The sequence below is a fragment of the Microtus oregoni genome, unplaced genomic scaffold, assembly GCF_018167655.1.
Source record: "Microtus oregoni isolate MIOR12 unplaced genomic scaffold, Mior012 000046F_ref0000063, whole genome shotgun sequence".
Lineage (NCBI taxonomy): Eukaryota > Metazoa > Chordata > Mammalia > Rodentia > Cricetidae > Microtus > Microtus oregoni.
The window spans coordinates 2,838,750-2,858,220 of NW_024543220.1; the positions used below are offsets into that span (position 1 = coordinate 2,838,750).

General features: G+C 40.5%; 1 pseudogene and 3 gene segments (V, D, J or C); all 4 read left to right on the forward strand.

The window, feature by feature from the left end:
* Positions 1-7,233: 7,233 nt before the first annotated feature.
* On the forward strand, positions 7,234-7,796 carry LOC121435658 (annotated as a pseudogene).
* Positions 7,797-8,633: 837 nt separating this feature from the next.
* On the forward strand, positions 8,634-9,112 carry LOC121435659. The segment is given in 2 exon segments: positions 8,634-8,679; positions 8,778-9,112. Coding segments are annotated over 2 exon segments (381 nt in total).
* A 5,341-nt stretch (positions 9,113-14,453) lies between these two features.
* Positions 14,454-15,393, forward strand: LOC121435660. The segment is given in 3 exon segments: positions 14,454-14,532; positions 14,635-14,990; positions 15,388-15,393. Coding segments are annotated over 3 exon segments (441 nt in total).
* Positions 15,394-16,866: 1,473 nt separating this feature from the next.
* On the forward strand, positions 16,867-17,345 carry LOC121435661. The segment is given in 2 exon segments: positions 16,867-16,912; positions 17,011-17,345. Coding segments are annotated over 2 exon segments (381 nt in total).
* Positions 17,346-19,471: the final 2,126 nt, after the last annotated feature.

Consider the following 19,471-nt stretch of genomic DNA (forward strand, 5'->3'; position numbering starts at 1 on the left):
AGGTGGCTAATGTAATTTCCTTCCTTTTTATTTTTGAAAACTTTCTTTTGTCTCAATCTCCTTAAGTAATGCCCATAATTTATAACAGTTTTATATTTCTCTTTTAGCACTTCCATTGGAAGATGAATATATAAACATTCTAACATTATCAGATAAAAGTTATTCTTTTGAAGACATATTGCTGACTGTTTAGATTGGCCACATGTTCAGGGTGAAACCACAGGTTAACCTTAGCTCCTAGGGAGTGAAAATTGACCTAAAATCCAGGAGACACATGGTATAGAGCAATTGATCAAAGATGCAGAGTTTCCTGGGGAAAAGAGAGGTAACATATGCCTGCAAGATTCATGCAGCAAGAACATGGTTTGCGACACTGTGTATCTGTGATGCATGTCAGCCGTTTAGTCTAAGACTTTCACTACTGAAGGTGTTTTTGGATCTGTGGATACCTGGAGACAACACGATACCCGGAAGCAAAGGGTTTTACCATTCACTGGCAATCTCCATCCTTACTCTCATGTCTACACCCAGAGGCATGTATACAACAAAGCTTGGGAAACACCAGCAAAGCTGCATGACTCTCCTGTAAAGTCAGCCTAACTTCGTCTTTGACTCTATCGCTGTGTAGAAAGCAGTGCACACAACAATAGACTGGGCAGAAGGTCACAAACTGAACCACCCTTAGGAATATTTGGGAATGGTGTCATGAGCAGGAACAGCATCACAGATATACATGGACCAGAATCTGAAGCTCAAAGCTCTCAGCTTTGCCCCTATAGCACTGAAACGCTGAGAGACCCTCTACCTTTTCAAACCTTCCCCCAGGGCAAGTCTTCTTCTTGGGTATACCTTTGTCTCTTACGGGCATGTGGATATTGGATGCACTTTTGTAATTTCTTCTCTGAGTGCGCCAAGCCTTACTATAAGAGCCTTGTATATCAAAGTCTAAGGGTTCTGGACTAAAAACAAGGCTCCTCTGTTTAACCACACTTTGTGTCTTGGGGGAAATAACAGTAGAAACCCTTGGGGAAAATCTCAGAACATACAACTGCTGAACTTCCTTTTGTCTCCACGCAAGAGTACTCTAGCCAGAATATCGCCACAGCACAGGCCCCAACACCATTCTTGTTCAGACCTCTTGAAAACAGATGATAAAGGACAACAGGAATAAACCTTCAAATGGCAGCATCTATGAGCAACAGCACAAACTGGGACCATGCAGGAAATTGACAAGTTAGTGGCAGGGAATGCCTGAAGCTGAAGGCATCCTTCATTCTCATTGTTTACAGAGCTGATCCTTCTCTGTAAACAGGCCAAGGACTCCCCGATAAAGGGGTTCAGTAGGGTGCCCTCAGAACAGCAGCAGACTGTGCTAGGCTGTCTCTACTCTTTAAACTGTTGCCAATGGTCCTTTATCATCTTTTTAAACCAAATCTATCTTGTCTAGAGTGACAAAGGCTGCAATTATTGCTCCTCACATGAAGGGTTCCATCAATGCAGTTTCATGACATGAGTCTAACTAGCAATAGTAGCAAGCTATTTATTATCTATAATTCAGATTGTGAAGAAAATCAACAACGATCCATTTTCATTGTCTTGTTAGAGTGTTAGGGCAGAAGGTTCTGATTCCTCTGAAATTAAGGTGTGTTTTCAGAGCTAATTGCAGGACAACCAAGGCTACACAAAGAAACCCTTTCTTGGGAAAAAAAAAATGGAAAAAAGTAAGGTGTGTTTTGAAAGCAAAGTTTTGAAGCATCTTTTAAAAACATTGCTGAAAATCAAAACTAAGAGATACCATACTAAAGGGTTGAGGACCGAAAGCATCACGGAAGTAAGGACATTAATTGGTGAAATTTTTAACCCTTAAAAATTAACTGAAGATTGCAACTTGAGTTGGTGTCTGTCAGAGGCATAATTCTGTCTCTTGCTGTTCTGAATTAATTCAGTCTGCTTTTGGGATAAGGATTTAGCAATTTTTTCATCGAGTCTTGAACAACCAGTGATTCCTTCCAGGCTGAAATAGGGAAAGGTGAATTCAGGACCAAGGCCAAAAATAAGGCATCTTGGAAGGAGGATGGAAGTCAGTACTCAGATCTCTGGTGTGAGATACCATTGAAATATCTAGGTGACTATAGCCAACTGACTCAGTAAAAAGAATAGAGTGAGCCAAGTAGGATTTGGGGTATAGAGGACAGCCAATTGTGTTCTTAGAATCAGGATGCGTTAAAAGGAAACTGAAGTTTAGCATTTTTCTTGAAATCCTTACCATTTATTTTCATCTTACAGTGTTTGCTATGATAAATAACAGTACTTACCTTCTAGTCTCCAGGAGAGATTGAGACTGCCTGGAACCCTATGTTTACTATTCAATAGTCCTGAGGTTCAGTGATGCCACTGTGAGAACTGTCATGTGGGCACAAGGGATGCCCCTCCTACTCTACTGCTCACAGGGACAGGGATCTAGATAGTTGTCATTCTCTGCTGATCCTGCCATGGACTTCAGGCTCTTCTGCTGTCTGGCTCTTTGTGTCCTGGGGACAGGTGAGTCCTCAGCATGCCATGTAATTCCACGCTGTTCTCCTCTATCTCACTCCGTGTGTGTATACATACATATACATCTGTGCTTGACAGAAATATATATTTTCTCCATTTCTCTCTCCACAGATCACACCAAGGCTGGAGTCTCCCAGTTTCCCACTTACAGTATCATCAAAAAGGGACAGAATGTATCTTTCAGGTGTGATCCAATTTCGGGTCACTTGGGCCTTTTCTGGTATCAGCAGAAATCGGGGCAAGGCCCAGGGTTTCTGATTTATTTCCAGAATGAAGTCGCACCAGACAAATCAGGGATGCCTGGTGATCGTTTCTCTGCAGAGAGGCCTGAGGGATCCTATTCTGTTCTGAAGATCCAGCCCGTGAAGCAGGAGAACTCAGCGGTGTACCTCTGCGCCAGCAGCTTAGCCACAGCAGAGCACAGTCACCTCCTCCCTGCTCACAAACCTCGGAGGCCACTCCCTCTTCACTGCTGTCCTAAGCCCTGCTAAGCCTTGAACAATGACTAGACTCTTGACTCAAAAAGAGCAAAAGAATGTGGAATTTCAGGGGTTCTTCTGGGGAGGGAGTTCAGGAAATGACCTTTGGGTTGTGAGACAGGTGATGCTGAGTCCTGGTGAATTTGGATAACTCCCTAGTATTCTTGAGATACTGTAGGTCCTTAACTGGGATACACCACCCGAGTATTTCAAGGATACAAATAGACCCAAACACTAAATACAAAATTGCATTGTATTTACAAACAATTCCACCCTGAATGCCACTAGCACAGATCTACACTATACCAAACAGTGGCGTGGCCAGAATAAAGCAATGTCAAGGACAGTTTTAAAACGATCAGGACCTAAATAATTCCTATAAAAATTAGTCATGAAAAGCAACAGTCCCCCAGAACAACATGAGTTGAACTATGCCCATATACTACTTTTGATTTCTTTCAACAGCCCTACACTCATTCCACTTTATTGCTACTGGCAGCTAGCTGTTTCAAAAGTACACCAATCCCACATGAGCCTGGTAGCCAACGATTCTATTAGTTTAAGATAACATAATTAAATATGAGGAGCTGGCTGCAAATAGCTAAAGACTCTTATCATAAAGTAAGATGTTTTCTTTAATTTGTCTCTCCTCAACAAATACAAATTAACCTGTTTGTATCTGTTTTTGCATTTCAGACATAGAGATGAATGATGGCTGTTATTTGCCAGAAATGTTTCCTACTATCATTAAATTAAGGTAAGAGCCTATTAAAGTCTTAATATCATTGTTTTCATTACCTTTGATTTAAAAAGTTTTAGACTTAAGTCATGTAGGACACTTTCCAATATCTTTACTTTCAATGCAACCATGTTAATAAAATTACTGCACGCAATAGCACTTTTGTACCAACTAATAGCACCTATGTTAAGGTACTGCCTCCATCTTTTATCAATTTGTGATCCACAAGTCACTTAATGCAGTAAGCCTCATTTTCTCATGTATATAAAGAGCAATTGTTATATCTCATAGATTGTTGAGACATTTATTAGGATAATAATCATGGCTGACCTTTGGAAATTGTAATTGTATGAATGAGGATAATAATAAATAAAAAGTAAGCATCCCACCCATTCTAAAGAGACTGAGAAAGCTCTATTAGGATCCTTTTATGTTTTTCTCTTAAATCTTCCATTGGCATTTTAGTCTCCTCCTCCATCTCTAAGGATATATGGTGAAATTTTCAACATATGGTCAATGCAAAATGTTAATAGTTTTGATTAATTTAAAGGATTCTTCAGCCAAACATGTTTGTAAAACTCTGAGTTATGTGTAAATAAATAGATTTCTTTAATGTAGAAAAACAGAAAGTCGAATTTATTTGATTTCATAAAATACAACCACACTTGGAAAGCTGTTAAAAACAACAAATTCAAGATGACCCAAATAGAAGTTCTGAAGTAGTTCCATCAGTCCCCAGGCTCCCCTGAGGCATGGGAACTTTCATCAGACACTGGTGCTCTCTTTCTCCTTCCAGTTGTTCATCTTTTTGTTGTGTATGTGTTTGTGTGTGTGTGTGTTCTTCTATGTTGGTCTGAATATGCATGTGTGTTATTGTGTGTATGTATATGTTTGTGGTAATATGTGTATGTGTGTGTGTGTGAGTGTGTGTGCTTGTGTCTGTCTGTCTGTCTGTCTGTCTGTCTGTGTATTTGTGGAAGCCAAAGATCAGCCTTATTATTTCTTTGGTGCTATTTTTTTCTAAGACAAGGTCTCTTCAATGAAACCTGGATGTTCTAGTAGGCTAGATTTGTTTGAGTTTGCCACCTGAGCACTTGGATTACAAGCCTGTCATTGAGACAATAAACTAAACTTCATTTTTAAACATTAGTATTTTAATTACATATATTTATGAAATACAGTACACACACTCATATATGGTGTAATGATCAAATAAGTTAATATTTCCATCTCCTTAAGCATTTTTAAAATGACTTCTGATGATGTATATATACTGAGTTGATTTCCATATTTATGTACAATACACATATATATGACTTTCAAAACAGGCTTCTTTATGCAGTTCTGGCTGTTCTGTAACTCACTGTGTAGACCAGAATGACCTCAAACTCACATAGATTCATCTGCCTCTGCCTCCTGAGTGCTGGGATTAAAGGTATGTGTCAACACTGCCTAGTTAACAGGGTATGTTTTGATGAACAAAAGTTCTTAATTCAAAGTTATTAAATTGTTCCTTTTTTAGTTTTTATTGTATATTTTTATCTGCTATACAAAGCAATCATTCTTTCATATATACCTTTTTATAAAATTCCACACTTCTACATTTTAATTTGCAATGCAGCTACAATTACTCTCTCTATATAAGAAAGGTCACTGTATAATTTTCTACATAGTTATGCAATTTATCCTGTGGTGTTTGCTAAGGGATAACATTTACTTACTTCACTGGTGAAGAAAATCACATTTATCATAAGGCAATAGTTTCATATGCTTTGATAATTTTTCTGGGTCTATATTCTGTTATATTGCTCTGTCGCCAGATCCTTCAAGTATACACTGTTTCATTTATTTCAATATTATAATAGACCTTTTATCTGTTATTCTACTTTCCCAAACTTTTTTAAAATCATAGCTTATTAATCACTCTAGACAGAATTTTTCATGTATCTTATATTTACAAAAATGTTTATATATACATCACAAATATGACAATATTTCATATATATTCTTATATCTTTGTATCTGCAGGGAGCAGTAACTATCTGTTGGGAATTTCCTTGATTTTTGTTTCTCGGTGATGTAAGAAATTATATAATAAATCTATGAGTGTAATAAGAAGTAGCATCCTTAAACATCAAATATACAGTTTGGCATCCAATAAGAGGTTATAGCTTTGCAAAGCGGGGATAAAATGGGACTAATCACTAGGAAAGAAATCAGTCACTAGAAACCAAACAATTTCTGACAAATTGGATGACATTGATATTAAACAGTGTAATTGCAGCAATACCTTAACCAGTTTATAGAGATGAGGGAGGCGTGCAAAGACCAAAGTAAAAGTTGGCAGTGTCTGTGATGAGAAACAGTTGACTGTAATTACCAGGAGATTGAGTGTTCCAGAAAAAAGGGTTGATAAATGTGAAGATAATATTCTTAAGAAACACAAAGAGAATAAGCATAAGGTGTAAGTAAGCTGAGTATAACCTCAAATGGTGAAAGGTGTAGCTGGGAATTCCATTAAAACTTCTTTAAAGACTAGCTAGATGTCTACAACAACAATTCCAACATTCTACCCTTCTCAGCTTTCTCTTCCTTGGATTGGTCTATTTTCCCAAGTGCTCACTAGGTTCCTCCTCTGATAGCCTCTCCAGTCAGCCCTTCTTAAAATTTCCTCTGAACTAAAGAGTATTTTGCCCAGGTCACGCCTTCCAAGTTCACCTGGCATCTAATGACTAATGAATGTCTACAGTGTGGTATGACTTAGAATTTATTCTTTTTTGAATGAATTCCCTCACTGGCTCAGATAAAACTTGGTATTTCCGTGGGTAAATTGAAACTGCAACTACTCTCCAACTCGTTATGTTTTCTAGCCTAACCCTGACTCCTGATTTTGGGAGCTCCCAGCGTCCCCCACAACCAGTAGAGGTACAACTCAATGACTATGCACCAGGTCACTAGAGGGCACGGCAGATCCACCAAGTGAGCTGTGAACAGTGCTTTAGAAGGTGGATGCAGAGGTGTAATATGGAGTCCAAGTAGGGTGTTAGCTGTGGAAGCAGAAACAGTGCAGGCTAAGTAGGTACAGGGTGAGGGTCAGGTAATCAATCATCTTTGCTCACAGAGAATCATCACAGGAAGCGACCTACAGTCTTCACAATCCAAAACACCTAGAGCTAGGAAAAGAGAAGGAAACAACTGCCTCAGAGAAAGGAAGAAATGGAGTTTCCTACACCCAGACATTTTTTCCTCAGCACAGTCAAAACCCCCATTCCACTATGCAGGCTGAGCCAAATGGGGAAAGAACGGGAAAAGAACTAAACCAGCAGATTATGCCCAAGGGTACAGAGGGCCTATGGGAGCCAATGAAATCACTGACCTCAGAACCTGACATCACAGGCAATGAGCTGAAAGGAGGAGCTGACTCCTGCTCTCACCAGGGAGAGCAGCATGCTGAGGAGAAGGATGTGGGGCACTGCCCTCCCTGGCTCTGCCTGGGGCCCCAGCCTGCTCTGCTGTGTCACTGTCTTTCTCCTGGGAACAAGTGAGTCCTGAGCTCTGGGGGGACTGCTCCTGAGCTCCTCTACTGCTGCTGCATCTGTGTACTCTTTCTCTAGATGCTCACTCCTGTCTCCTGCCTCCCCAGGTTCAGCAAGTCCTGGGGTCATCCAGTCCCCAAGATACATAATCAAAGCAAAGGGAGGAAGGTCATTAAATGTATTCCCATCTCTGGACATGACACTGTGTTCTGGTATCAACAAACTCTGGGCCAGGAATTGAAGTTCCTCATTCGGCATTATGAAAAAGTGAAGGGAGAGAAAGGAAACATCCCCAACCGATTCTCAGTCCAGCAGTTCAGTGACTTTCACTCTGAGATGAACATGAGCGCCTTGCAGCTGGAGGACTCAGCTGTGTACTTCTGTGCCAGCTCACTACAGCCTCACAGAGTGACAGGCGTTCTGTCCCTTAATCTTCCTGCTCTTGCTAGTTTCATACTAGAGAGGGGCAGAGATGATACACAACCTTAGCCAGGGCCCAGAATTGCTTCTAGATCTTTATTAATCCCCTCACTACTTACCTGATCCCATACAGAGTGGTCTTAAAACTGGGGTGGGTCCCAAGACTCCAGGTATTTTCACATCCCTACAAGTCCCTTCCAGTTCCCAGACAGTGGTAGGAAACCCTACTCTGTGCTTGGGTGTGGTCATAACCAGTGTATTTTGAGACAAGTGTAGACATTAACATATGCATTTTGTAGATAAAGTGTTCTATACATCAATAGGAATCAATAGCTTATAAAATTCCCAATATTTTATGTTTGAGAATATCAACACAAGGCTTAAAATTTGCAGCTCCTTGATTTCTAACTCAAAGTTCTTAATTTCCTTGGTGCTTCCCATTTTGGGTCAAAAATGTAACAGCTCACTGTTTCTCATGTTATAAAACTAGCTGGAGTTAGTGCGTATGTCTGGGGAGAGGCTGCAGGTCATACATGAGTAATATTAAGCCAGATAAAGTTTGTATTGTCATAGGTTCAAGATTTGGTTTACATTTTTAATAATCCTTACCCCAACCCTGACTAAAATCAGAGAAAGAGCACATGCATCTAGAAAGAAAAAACAAACAGCAAATTCTTCCTGACTTCTGTTAGTAATATTTGTATATCCATTATAAATATTGTTGCATAAAGTAATTAGGAGACTCTGCTTTAAAATCAACTTGTTACTGTAGGAAAGGGGTGTGGCATCTTAACTGTGCAGTTGAAGCATTTGTTGGAGACAGTGACATCACTAAGCCACCGAGAGCCTTAGCTCTAGTTTCCAGAAACAGGGCTGGAAGACATCAGATCTTGCCTTGGTCCTGAGATGAACTTCAGGCTCTTCTGTGTGACCTTAAGTCTCCTGTGTGCAAGTGAGTGCTGGACAGATCACAGGTGTGCTGTCCTCAACAGATTTCAAAAGTCTTTTAGGTAACATGACATCATCAGGCTCTGTCTTCCTCTATTACAGAACACATGGAGGCTGCCATCACCCAAAATCCAAGAAACAAGGTGACAATAACAGGAGGAAAGGTGGAACTAAGCTGTAACCAGACTGATAACCACAATTATATGTACTGGTATCGGCAGGACCTGGGTCATGGACTGAGGCTGATCTATTACTCATATCGTGATGGCAGCATCGAGAAAGGAGATGTCCCTGATGGGTACAAGGTCATCAGACCAAGGACAGAAGACTTCTCTCTCATTCTGGAGAAGACTTCCCCTTCTCAGACATCTGTGTACTTCTGTGCCAGCAGTGATACACATCAGTGTGTGGCTGCCTCCCCTCTGCACAGAAAGTAAACTAGGAAGTCAAGTTGACTATGTGCCCCAGGAAGTCCCTGTCTCTGTAAGAGTCACTGGGCTCTGACAAACTAGGTACATTTCAGCATGGGTCTCAGCCTCACTGAAGTCCACTCTGACAGCTTTTCATGGCTGCTTGGCTCATTCCCACTCCTTATTTCTCCTTTCAGAGAGGAAGCTGAGTCTTTAATTGAAGCCACAGTGACTCCTTTGATACTTTCACAGCCATTATTTTCTTCCCTGCAGCCTTGGTGAGCTCCTCAGTCACTTTACTATGCAACGGAGTCACTTACATGCTCTTTCCAGGCTGTGTTTACTCTACAGGTCAGTAGTCCCTTTGTTCTATAAGACAATAGCCCATAAGGTCCGATGCCATTTCTTCACTCATCTCTATCATCAGTCTTGACCCAGCCTCCCTGGTTCTTTCCTTTGTTTTCTACATTCCGTTACTTTTTCATATATGTTGTGCTGTTTTCAACTCTGGAGATATTTTCCTAGGACATTTCTTCTACAATAAAGACATGCCTTTACCTCTTCTGGATATCAGGAAAATGTATTTAAGGTTGGATCATTTTTCTTTTACCCTTTAAAGGTTTTAAGTTAATTATATTATTTCTTCCCTTACTTCTTCTTTTAACTCCTCACATGATTCCCCTCTTTCAAATTCATTAATGCATATTTTAATTAATATTATATTTGTTTGTGTTTTTTTGTATATGATATGAATAAAAAATAAATTCAACCTGTTGAGTCTATTTATTGTTACTTACCTTTACACTTTTAGGGATACCTGGTTATGACTGGATAACAACGTAGGGGACTCAGTCCCTTAAGAAGACTAAGTCCCCTCTCTCTGCAGTCCTTAATTGCAAGAAGAAAAAAAGCTGGAGGATTATCATGCCAGGTTTCAAGACCTATTACTCTTTTTATATCTTGATAAATTTACAAATAAAAAGAACAGATTAACTTGCCTCTGTGGGTGGTGATTGGGTCGACAATTGCAGAAAGTCACTTATGCAATAAAACTGAGCTTGGATCAGCATTGAGTTGGATATTCATGTCATAGTCATTTTTCTGGTCTCATGACAGGTCTAAAATGCTAAAAGAAGAAGGTGTATTTTACCTCAGTACTTCAAAGTTTTGGTCTATGATCGATTGGACCTGTGTTTTGGGATCCTGTGTTATGGCAGAACAGACTGTCAGGAGGAAAATAGCAGAGTTGTGTGCCTATCTCTTGACAGTCAAGAAGGAAAATAAAGAAGAGAAGAAAAGAGAATAGAGGAGAAGAGAAGAAGAAAAGAAGAGAAGAGAAAAAGATAGAAAAGGAGAGGGAGAGGAAGAAGAGGGGGAGGAGAGAGAGGGTGTGCATGAGAGAGATCTTTTAACTGCATTCCTCTGATGACCTACATCCTCCTTCTTTCTTTCTGCTTTCCATTATAAATCTATCAATAGATTAGTCAGTGTTGAAATTAAAGCCTTTATTTTCTAATTTTCCTCAAATCTCTTCCGTTGAACATTGTGTAGACAAATAAGCCTTTAATACATGAATCTTTGGGGAATGTTTCTTGCTTAAACTGAATAAGCACTATTTTGCTTTGTAATATTGCAAACCTGGTCTAATATAATTATTCAAAATAAAAAAGTACATATTATTTATTTATTTTTATTGAAAATAGATTTTTCTTTCGTATAGTACATCCCCAACACAGTTACCCCTCCCTTCACTCCGCCTAGCTCCCCCTCCCAGATCCACTCCCTCTCCATTTCAGAGCCAGCTTCCAAGAGAAAACAGCCAAATAGCATAAAACAATGAGGAGTGGAGGGAGGGGAAGCTGCAGTTGAAGGTACTGTATTAGAGAAGAAGCAGAAGGAAATGGGGAAGGAAGAGGAAGGGGAGAATGAGGAGGAGGAAGAGGAGGTGGAGGAAGAAGAAGAAGAAGAAGGAGGAAGAGGAGGAGGAGAAGGAGAAGGAGGAGAAGGAGGAGAAGAAGAAGAAGAAGAAGAAGAAGAAGAAGAAGAAGAAGAAGAAGAAGAAGAAGAAGAAGAGACAAGACAAAGTCCTCATATTGAGGTTGGACAAAGCACTGTAATAGGAGTAAAAGAGTCTCAATAGCAGACTAAAGAGTCAGAGATATACCCACTCCCACTGTTAGGAGTACTACATAAAAATCCCAAACCTAGTAGATACTCACAGGGTACCTAGTGATCCATGCAGGCCCTTTGCTTGCCATTTCAATCTCCGTGAGCCCGTATGAGTCCCGCTTAGTTGATTGGTGGGATATGTTCTCCTGGTGTTGGCTATCTCACTGACTTCTTCAGTTCCCTCTCACCCTTTTGCACAGATCCCAGATCTCAAGTGGGAGGGACCCTATGGAAAACTCCAGTGTAGACTCTCCAAATAATTTCTGGCTGTGGGTCTGCACCCATTCCCATCTACTCCCTGAGGAAGCTTCTGTGAGATTACTGCACAAGGCTCCCATTTATGAGTATAGCAGAATCCCACTAGTAATCATTTCGTTGATTTTTATTAATAAAGTAGACTACCTAATATATATACAGTAATATTTTGTATATGCTATCAGGTCACAAAGGAATAAAAAGGAATTACAAAAAACATTAACATTTTTCATTGTCACTTATCAACAACCCATCAGCAGCTGAAGTGATGAGTCTTGAATTAAAACTTACCAGTTTGATTTCTAAAGAATCATAAAGTAGAATGTGTATGGAGGTGTGAACTACTAGGAACTGTGTTAAACTACAGAAAAAAAATTACAGCCACATCAGAAAACATTCCATGGGATGCTCGCTAACAAACACCATTTCCTTAGTTACCAGTGCATTTGAATTACTTGGGTTCTTTTCCCTTAAGTACATCCATATAGAATTCAGTTATTAATATTTATTTTTTTCTTTGCTATTTTGAAGATAGTATTTCTTTCCTTTGCAATATTTATGATTGAAATGATATTCATAGTAACAACTAAGTTAACTTTGATGATTAAGTAAGGATATTTGTTTACTCTCTGCATTGTGCCTTGGAAATAAATTCACTGATTAATAAGCAAAAACGCATGCAAGTTAATGGCATGCCTAAGGATATGGAATGAGAGGACATGAATATTTAAATACCTACAGGCATCTAGAAACTTCTATTCCCTCTTCACAGGCTGATGTGTAGGTGATGCAGATGCAGGAAGGCTGGGGAAGAATAAATATTTGGAGGAAAACTGACAGTGTCCTTAGGAGAATGGATGATAGACACTGGGAAGTCTGTCTGGTGTGGTATGGGCCTCCAGAGTCTCTTCCTGTGATAACATAATCCTGCCCGGTTGGCTAAACTCCCAGAGAGAGGCTCCCATGCTTCTTTCAGAGAATCTGTGTTATGTCTACCAGGAGAAATTAGGAGAAAGATTTTTTTCACACTGTTTTCCCCAAGCACCTTTAGGTCAGAAGAAGCAGAAACCAAGGAAGCATACTGGACCGTCATTTCCTGAACTGCATCTCTGTTTCACTATAGATAAGTATTTTATGGATACCCATTGTGATGTCAAACCATCATTACTATCCCCCCCCCCAATTTTCATCTCTATATCTGTTAAACAGTAACTATTTTTCCTTTTGTGCCCTGATCTTGACTATTTTAGAAAGTCTAGGCTTAGAATTATATTTCTTCTATTTGTGTTTGATTTCTTCCACTTTACATAATATGTGATACATTTTAATGTGGATAAGAACCTGACTTATTTCAGTATTTCATTGTATGAAATTTTTACATTTTACCACCTACCCATCAATTTATGGATTTTTAAGTTGTGTCCATCTCTATGTGTTTTAGATACCTTTGCTGGAGCCTAAAACGAACAACAATGATCTCTGGTAGGAATGTCCCTGGTTTTTGTTTTTCAGGGAATAAGCATATTGAAGAATAAAGCTGTGGGTGTGAGGAAAACACTGTATCTAACCCCGTCAGATGTGGAATGTGCAGTTTGGCACCTAAGATAAGGACGCAGTTTCGCAAAGAAGGAAGAAAATAGGACTCATCACTGGAGGGAAGATCAGTCATGAGAAACCAACTTATTTCCGACAAATTGGCTAACAATGGCATTTAACAGTGAAGCTGCAACACATGCCTTGACTGGTTGGCAGAGCTGAGGGAGACATGCACAGCTCCCAGTCAAACTTCTAGAAGTAAAACGGTGTGTCTGCTCTGAGAAATAGCTGGCTGTTAGTAGCAGTAGATTGGATGCTCCAGAAGGAAGGCGATATTCATAAAGAAACCCAGAGAAAATGAGAACAAGATATATGTGAGCTGAGGATACTCAAATGGTCAAATAGGCAAGTGGGGATTACAACATAAAGTTTTAATATTTACATTTCTGCAAAGGCAAGCTAGCTGTCTGTAACAGTAATTCTAACAATCTGCCTTTATTTGCCTTTTCTTCCTTAGACTGGTTTGTTTTTCAAACTGCTCAGAAACTTCTCGTCTGATGGCATCTGAAGTCAGGCCTTCTAGTAATTTCCTATGACCAAAGATTGTTTTCCACAAGCCTAGCCCCTTCCAAGGGCAGCTGACATCTAATGACTGGTGTATGTCTTCCTGAAACACTGTGTTAAGTCTTAAATTTATTCTGTTGTGGCTTCCTTTGGTTCTGGGTTCTTTGCTTTTTTGTTTCTTTATTTTTGAAAAATGAAGTTCCTTGAATGTATCTCTCATTACCACAGGCAAAATTTGAGGTTTTGGTAAGCAACGGGTACAGCGGAAAACTCTGATGTTTTCTAGTCCTCAACAGGTGCCTGATTTTGAGAGCCCACAGCCTCAACAGCCAGGAGAGGTACAGCCTGTGACTACACAGCTTGTCACTAGGGGGAGCTGCGGATCCATGGACCGAGGGGCTGGGATCTCTGGCAATAGCTGCAGCCAGAGCTCAGGTATAAGCCATGGAACCTGAATCAGTGCAGTATCAGGAGCCATGGGGTTGGGGACAGCTGGTCAATCATCTTTGCACACGCACTGGGCATCAACAAAGGGAGCCATGAACAATAGACTTTGCGATCCAAAACCCCTTGGAGATAATAAAAAGAAGAAAGCTAAGAAGAAATCATGAAAAGGACTTCCTAACAGCCAGTCATGTTTATTCAGTACAGATATCACCCCTCCCCTTGAGCAGGCTAAGGCTAAAGGTGGAAGGGCTGAGCTAGCAGAGTATGCCCAAGGGTACAGAGGGCCTATGGGAGTCAACAAGATCACTGACCTCAGAACCTGACATCACAGGCAATGAGCTGAAAGGAGGAGCTGACTCCTGCTCTCACCAGGGAGAGCAGCATGCTGAGGAGAAGGATGTGGGGCACTGCCCTCCCTGGCTCTGCCTGGGGCCCCAGCCTGCTCTGCTGTGTCACTGTCTTTCTCCTGGGAACAAGTGAGTCCTGAGCTCTGGGGGGACTGCTCCTGAGCTCCTCTACTGCTGCTGCATCTGTGCACTCTTTCTCTAGATGCTCACTCCTGTCTCCTGCCTCCCCAGGTTCAGCAAGTCCCGGGGTCATCCAGTCTCCAAGATACATAATCAAAGCAAAGGGAGGAAGGTCCTTTGTGAAATGTACGCCCATCTCTGGACATAACACTGTGTTCTGGTACCAGCAGACTCTGGGGAAGGAACTGAAGTTCCTCATTCGGCATTATGAAAAAATGGAGGGAGAGAAAGGAAACATCCCCAACCGATTCTCAGTCCAGCAGTTCAGTGACTCCCACTCTGAGATGAACATGAGCGCCTTGCAGCCGGAGGACTCTGCTGTGTACTTCTGTGCCAGCTCATCACAGCTTTACAGAGTCACAGACTTTCTGTCTCTTAACCTTCCTGTCCCTGCTGATGATATACTAGTGAGGGATGGGGAGATGCCACACAGTCTTTGTCAATGCCAGGAAATGCTCATAGCTCTTTATAAATCTCTCATTGGGCTCACACAGATAGTTCTAAACACAGGGGTAGGCTCCAAGATACCCAGTTGTTCTTCTATCTCTGCTAGCACCTCTCAGCTCCTAGCCAGTGGTAGGAATCCTACTCTGTGCTGGATGCTTGGGATTGGGCTTAAACTGCATGCTTTAAGACAAGGGTATATATTAGTGTATCTGTTTGTACATGGAGATTTCTATACATAATAGGAATCATTAGTTTATGAAATTTTCCAAAATTTCATGTTTAAAAATATCAGCATAAGAATTGAAACCTTTATCTCTTTGCATTCTAAGTTAAAGTTCTAAATGTTCTGTTTCCCAGTTTTGACTAAAAAAAAAATGGAGTAGCTCACTGTCTCTTTTGTTATAAACAGCTGAGCTTTGTGTGAATGTATTGACTGCTGACATGTTATTGATGTATAGTATTAAGCTAGATAATGTTTGTATTGTCATAGTGTCAAGATGAAGTTTGCATTTTCAACAAAAGAAAATTTGTTACTCAATAATCAAGCAATCAATTTAAAAGTAATATGAGGAGATATTTATGACAGAGGCTTCTCTCTCCAACAAAAGCAGAGTATTGTTGTTCAGCAGACTGACATTAATGGTAGATCAGACATTATTTCTGAAATGAGTCTCAGCTATGAAATTCCATGTTTCCCACTCCAAACATTCAAGAGTAAAGTAGAAAGTGCCTCTTTCTTGGACAGACTCAACCATCGGTAGTTGACTTTCTTCTTGTGGTTCTTAGTCTCTGGAGATCAGCCAAGTTTTGAGCATTTACTTTCTGGCATGGCCGGATTCTGTCCCCAGCGTCTTCATATTGTCTCTGCTTGTGTTTCTGAGAGCTTCCTCATCAGAGTAGGATTACACAAACTCTCCATCAGGGTCCCACCAGGATGTGTGGCCACAGAAGGAGGTTTGATACTTTGATATTATCTATATTGTCATTAACTGAGCTATGCTTTACTTAGGAAGGAACCTATGATGCCTTTGAATGAAGGTTAGTGTTTCACGTTAGGAAACTTATGACATGAACTTACATTTTCCTGGGAACTGAGACAACTCAGACCTGCACATTATGAATCAAACAGCTCATCCACATTGCTGAAGTAGACTTTCTTTTGACAGGAATCACAGTGAGAAAAGCTTACACTGACCCTTCAGATTATGTCCTGAAACAAGAGATTTGTTTTGTCAAAGAGAGCACACTGTCTAGCCTAGAGTGTAGAGCTTGTGTCCCTGAATTGGTAAAAGATAGCTTGTAAGAATCCCTCAAATTGTAATGACCTCAACTTTGATGTTTTAAAAGCTTTCTTGGTGTCAAGAAGTCCTTGTAGCCAAAGATGGCACTGAAGGTTTATCTTCAAGTATTCAGGCAAATAAAGAATTAGTAGAAACCTCATAGAATACAGCATGTCACGACAACTCAACAGAGATTATAGACATAGTAAAAAATAAAACAATGCAAAATACAGAAGAGTATCATAGTAGGAATAAAATAAGCCTATTATGTTAGGTAAAACCAGGGAAAGAGTACATGCATGTATAAATGCAAAACAAACTCAATTTTTCCCATCTGTGCTGTTCATTTGTGAGTATATATTACAAATATTGTTGCATATTCCAACTATGTGATTATAATTGAAAGTTGACTTGTTTCTGTTGGAGGGGGTGTGGCATGCTAACTCTGCAATTCAAGCATTTGTTGGAGACAGTGACATCACTAAACCACTGAGAGCCCCAGCTCTAGTTTCCAGAAACAGGGCTGGAAGACATCAGATCTTGCCTAGGTCCTGAGATGATCTTCAGGCTCTTCTGTGTGATCTTGAGTCTCCTGTGTACAAGTGAGTGCTGGATAGGACACAGATGTGCTGTTCTTAACAAAATTCCTTAGTCTTTTAGCTAAGATGACATCATCAGGCCCTGTCTTCCTCTATTACAGAACACATGGAGGCTGCAGTCACCCAAAGCCCAAGAAGCAAGGTGACAGTAACAGGAGAAAAGGTGGAACTAAGCTGCAACCAGACTAATAACCATGAAAATATGTACTGGTATCGACAGGACCTGAGTCATGGACTGAGGCTGATCTATTACTCATATGGTGCTGGAAGCACTGAGAAAGGAGATGTCCCTGATGGGTACAAGGTCATCAGACCAAGGACAGAGGACTTCTCTCTCATTCTGGAGAAGACTTCCCCTTCTCAGACAGCTGTGTACTTCTGTGCCAGCAGTGATACACATCAGTGTGTGGCTGCCTCCCCTCTGCACAGAAAGTAAACTAGGAAGTCAAGTTGACTATGTGCCCCAGGAAGTCCCTGTCTCTGTAAGAGTCACTGGGCTCTGACAAACTAGGCACATTTCAGAATGGGTCTCAGCCTCACTGAAGTCCACTCTGACAGCTTTTCATGGCTGCTTGGCTCATCCCCACCCCTTGTTCCCCTTTCCTAGAGGAAGGTAAATCTTTCTCTTTTGTTTTTCAGCAACAGTTTCTCTGTGTAGTAGTCTTGGAACTCAAATTGTAGACCAATCTGGCCAGAAATTTGCAGAGATCTGCCTGCCTCTGCCTCACTAGTGCTAGGAGTGAATGCTTATGCTACCAATACTAGCCCAGCTGAAAACGAATCATTAAATGTAGTTCCTTATGACCCATTTGATAAGGTCATAGCCACCATCTCCCTCCCTGTACCTTCAGTGAACTCGTCAGCCACTCTGCCATCCAACTGAATCTCTTATATAATCTCTAACCAGGCTGTGTTTGCTCCATAGGTCAGTAGCGAATAGCCCATAAGGTCTTACGTCATTTTCTTTACTTGTCTCTATTATCAACCTTTACCCACCCTCCGTAGGTTCTTTCTCTCTAGTTGAACATGACTATATTCCATTATTTCCTCATGTGTACTATACTGTTTGCAATCCTAGAGATGTTCTTCTAGTACATTCCTCCTAGACTGAAGACGCAGTTTTCCCTTTTGTTCTGTATCTCTTCTTGCCATGAAAATATCTTTCTGGTTGGATTATTTTTCTTTCATTTTTTAAAGATTTTAATTTAATTACATTATTTCTCCCTTCCTTCTTCCTTTAGTTTCTCACATGATTTTCTCCTCTTTCAAATGCATATCCTCATATTTTTAATTATTATTTTTGTTTGCTTTTTTTGTGGTATGCTTCAATAAATTAATTCGACCTGCTGAATCTATTTAGTGTCTCTAATATTTATACTTTTAGGAATGCCTGTTGTGATTGGTTAAACATGTAGGAGTCTGTGGTAGTTTGAGTGTAATTTCCCCTGTAAGCTCATAGGGAGTTGAACTATTAGGAGTTGTTGTTGAAGTAGATGTGACTTTAAGGGACTATCTCTCATTGTGGGGGTGGGCTTTGAGGTGTTTACTGTTGAAGCGTTCCCTCAGTGTGAGAGTCAATTCACTTTCTGTTGTCTTCAGACCAAGACATAACCAGCACCATGTCTGACTGCATTCCACCATGCTGTACCATGGTTGTGCTTTCCTGTCTCTTTAAGAGAGAAGCCACGCCCACTCCTACTACCTCTCTCTCCCTCTGCTGCCAGCTGCTCTCTCTCTCCTTTGGTCTTTTGGGGTAGACACGGGTTTTGTCTCTCCTCTCCTTCTGTCTCTCCCTCTCCCTTTATCTTTCTCCCCCTTCCCCCCCTCCTTCTCTCCCTCAATAAATGTTTTATGGCTATTTTTTTGTGTCTATGGGTCTGCTTTCATGCTCCTGCCTGTTGGGAATTCTGCCTCTGCCCGTGGTGGCTCCCTGCTAATGGGACCTCTGCCGCCTGCTCTGGTGCCAGCCGGCGCCCAGCACCCGCCCGCCACGCATTTTTTAAGAATAACAGTGGTTGTAATGAACGGAATCTCTGAAAGTGTAGACCACCCCAATTAAATGTTTTTCCTTTGTAAGAGTTGCCACGGTCATGTTGGCTACTTACAGCAATAGAAAACCTTACTAAGGCAGAAGGTAATACCAGCAGTAGAATATTGCTGATACGATGGTTCTGTCCAAAGGAATATGAAAAGTGGAATTAAGGATTAGAAAAGTATTTTAACGTTTTAAGCAAAGTTTAATGGGCCATACTAGTAGGAATATGAAAGACAGTGGTGTTAAGAACCATGGGGGGTGCTACCTCAAAAGGTTTCATAGGAGAAGAATTTTAGTATATTGCCAAGAGATCATTGTGATATTTTGGTGAGGAATGTGACTGCTTTTTCCTCTTATCTAAAGAGTCTAATTGAGGATAAAGTGAAAATTTTGGATTAATTCCCTCAACAGAGGAAGTCTCAACACAGTTTAGTATAGATTCTGTCCTGTGCTTATTAGTGGTTACTCTACTGAAGGTTTATAATGAAAAGAAGCAATCTGAGCAAAGAAAAAAAATACAAAATGTT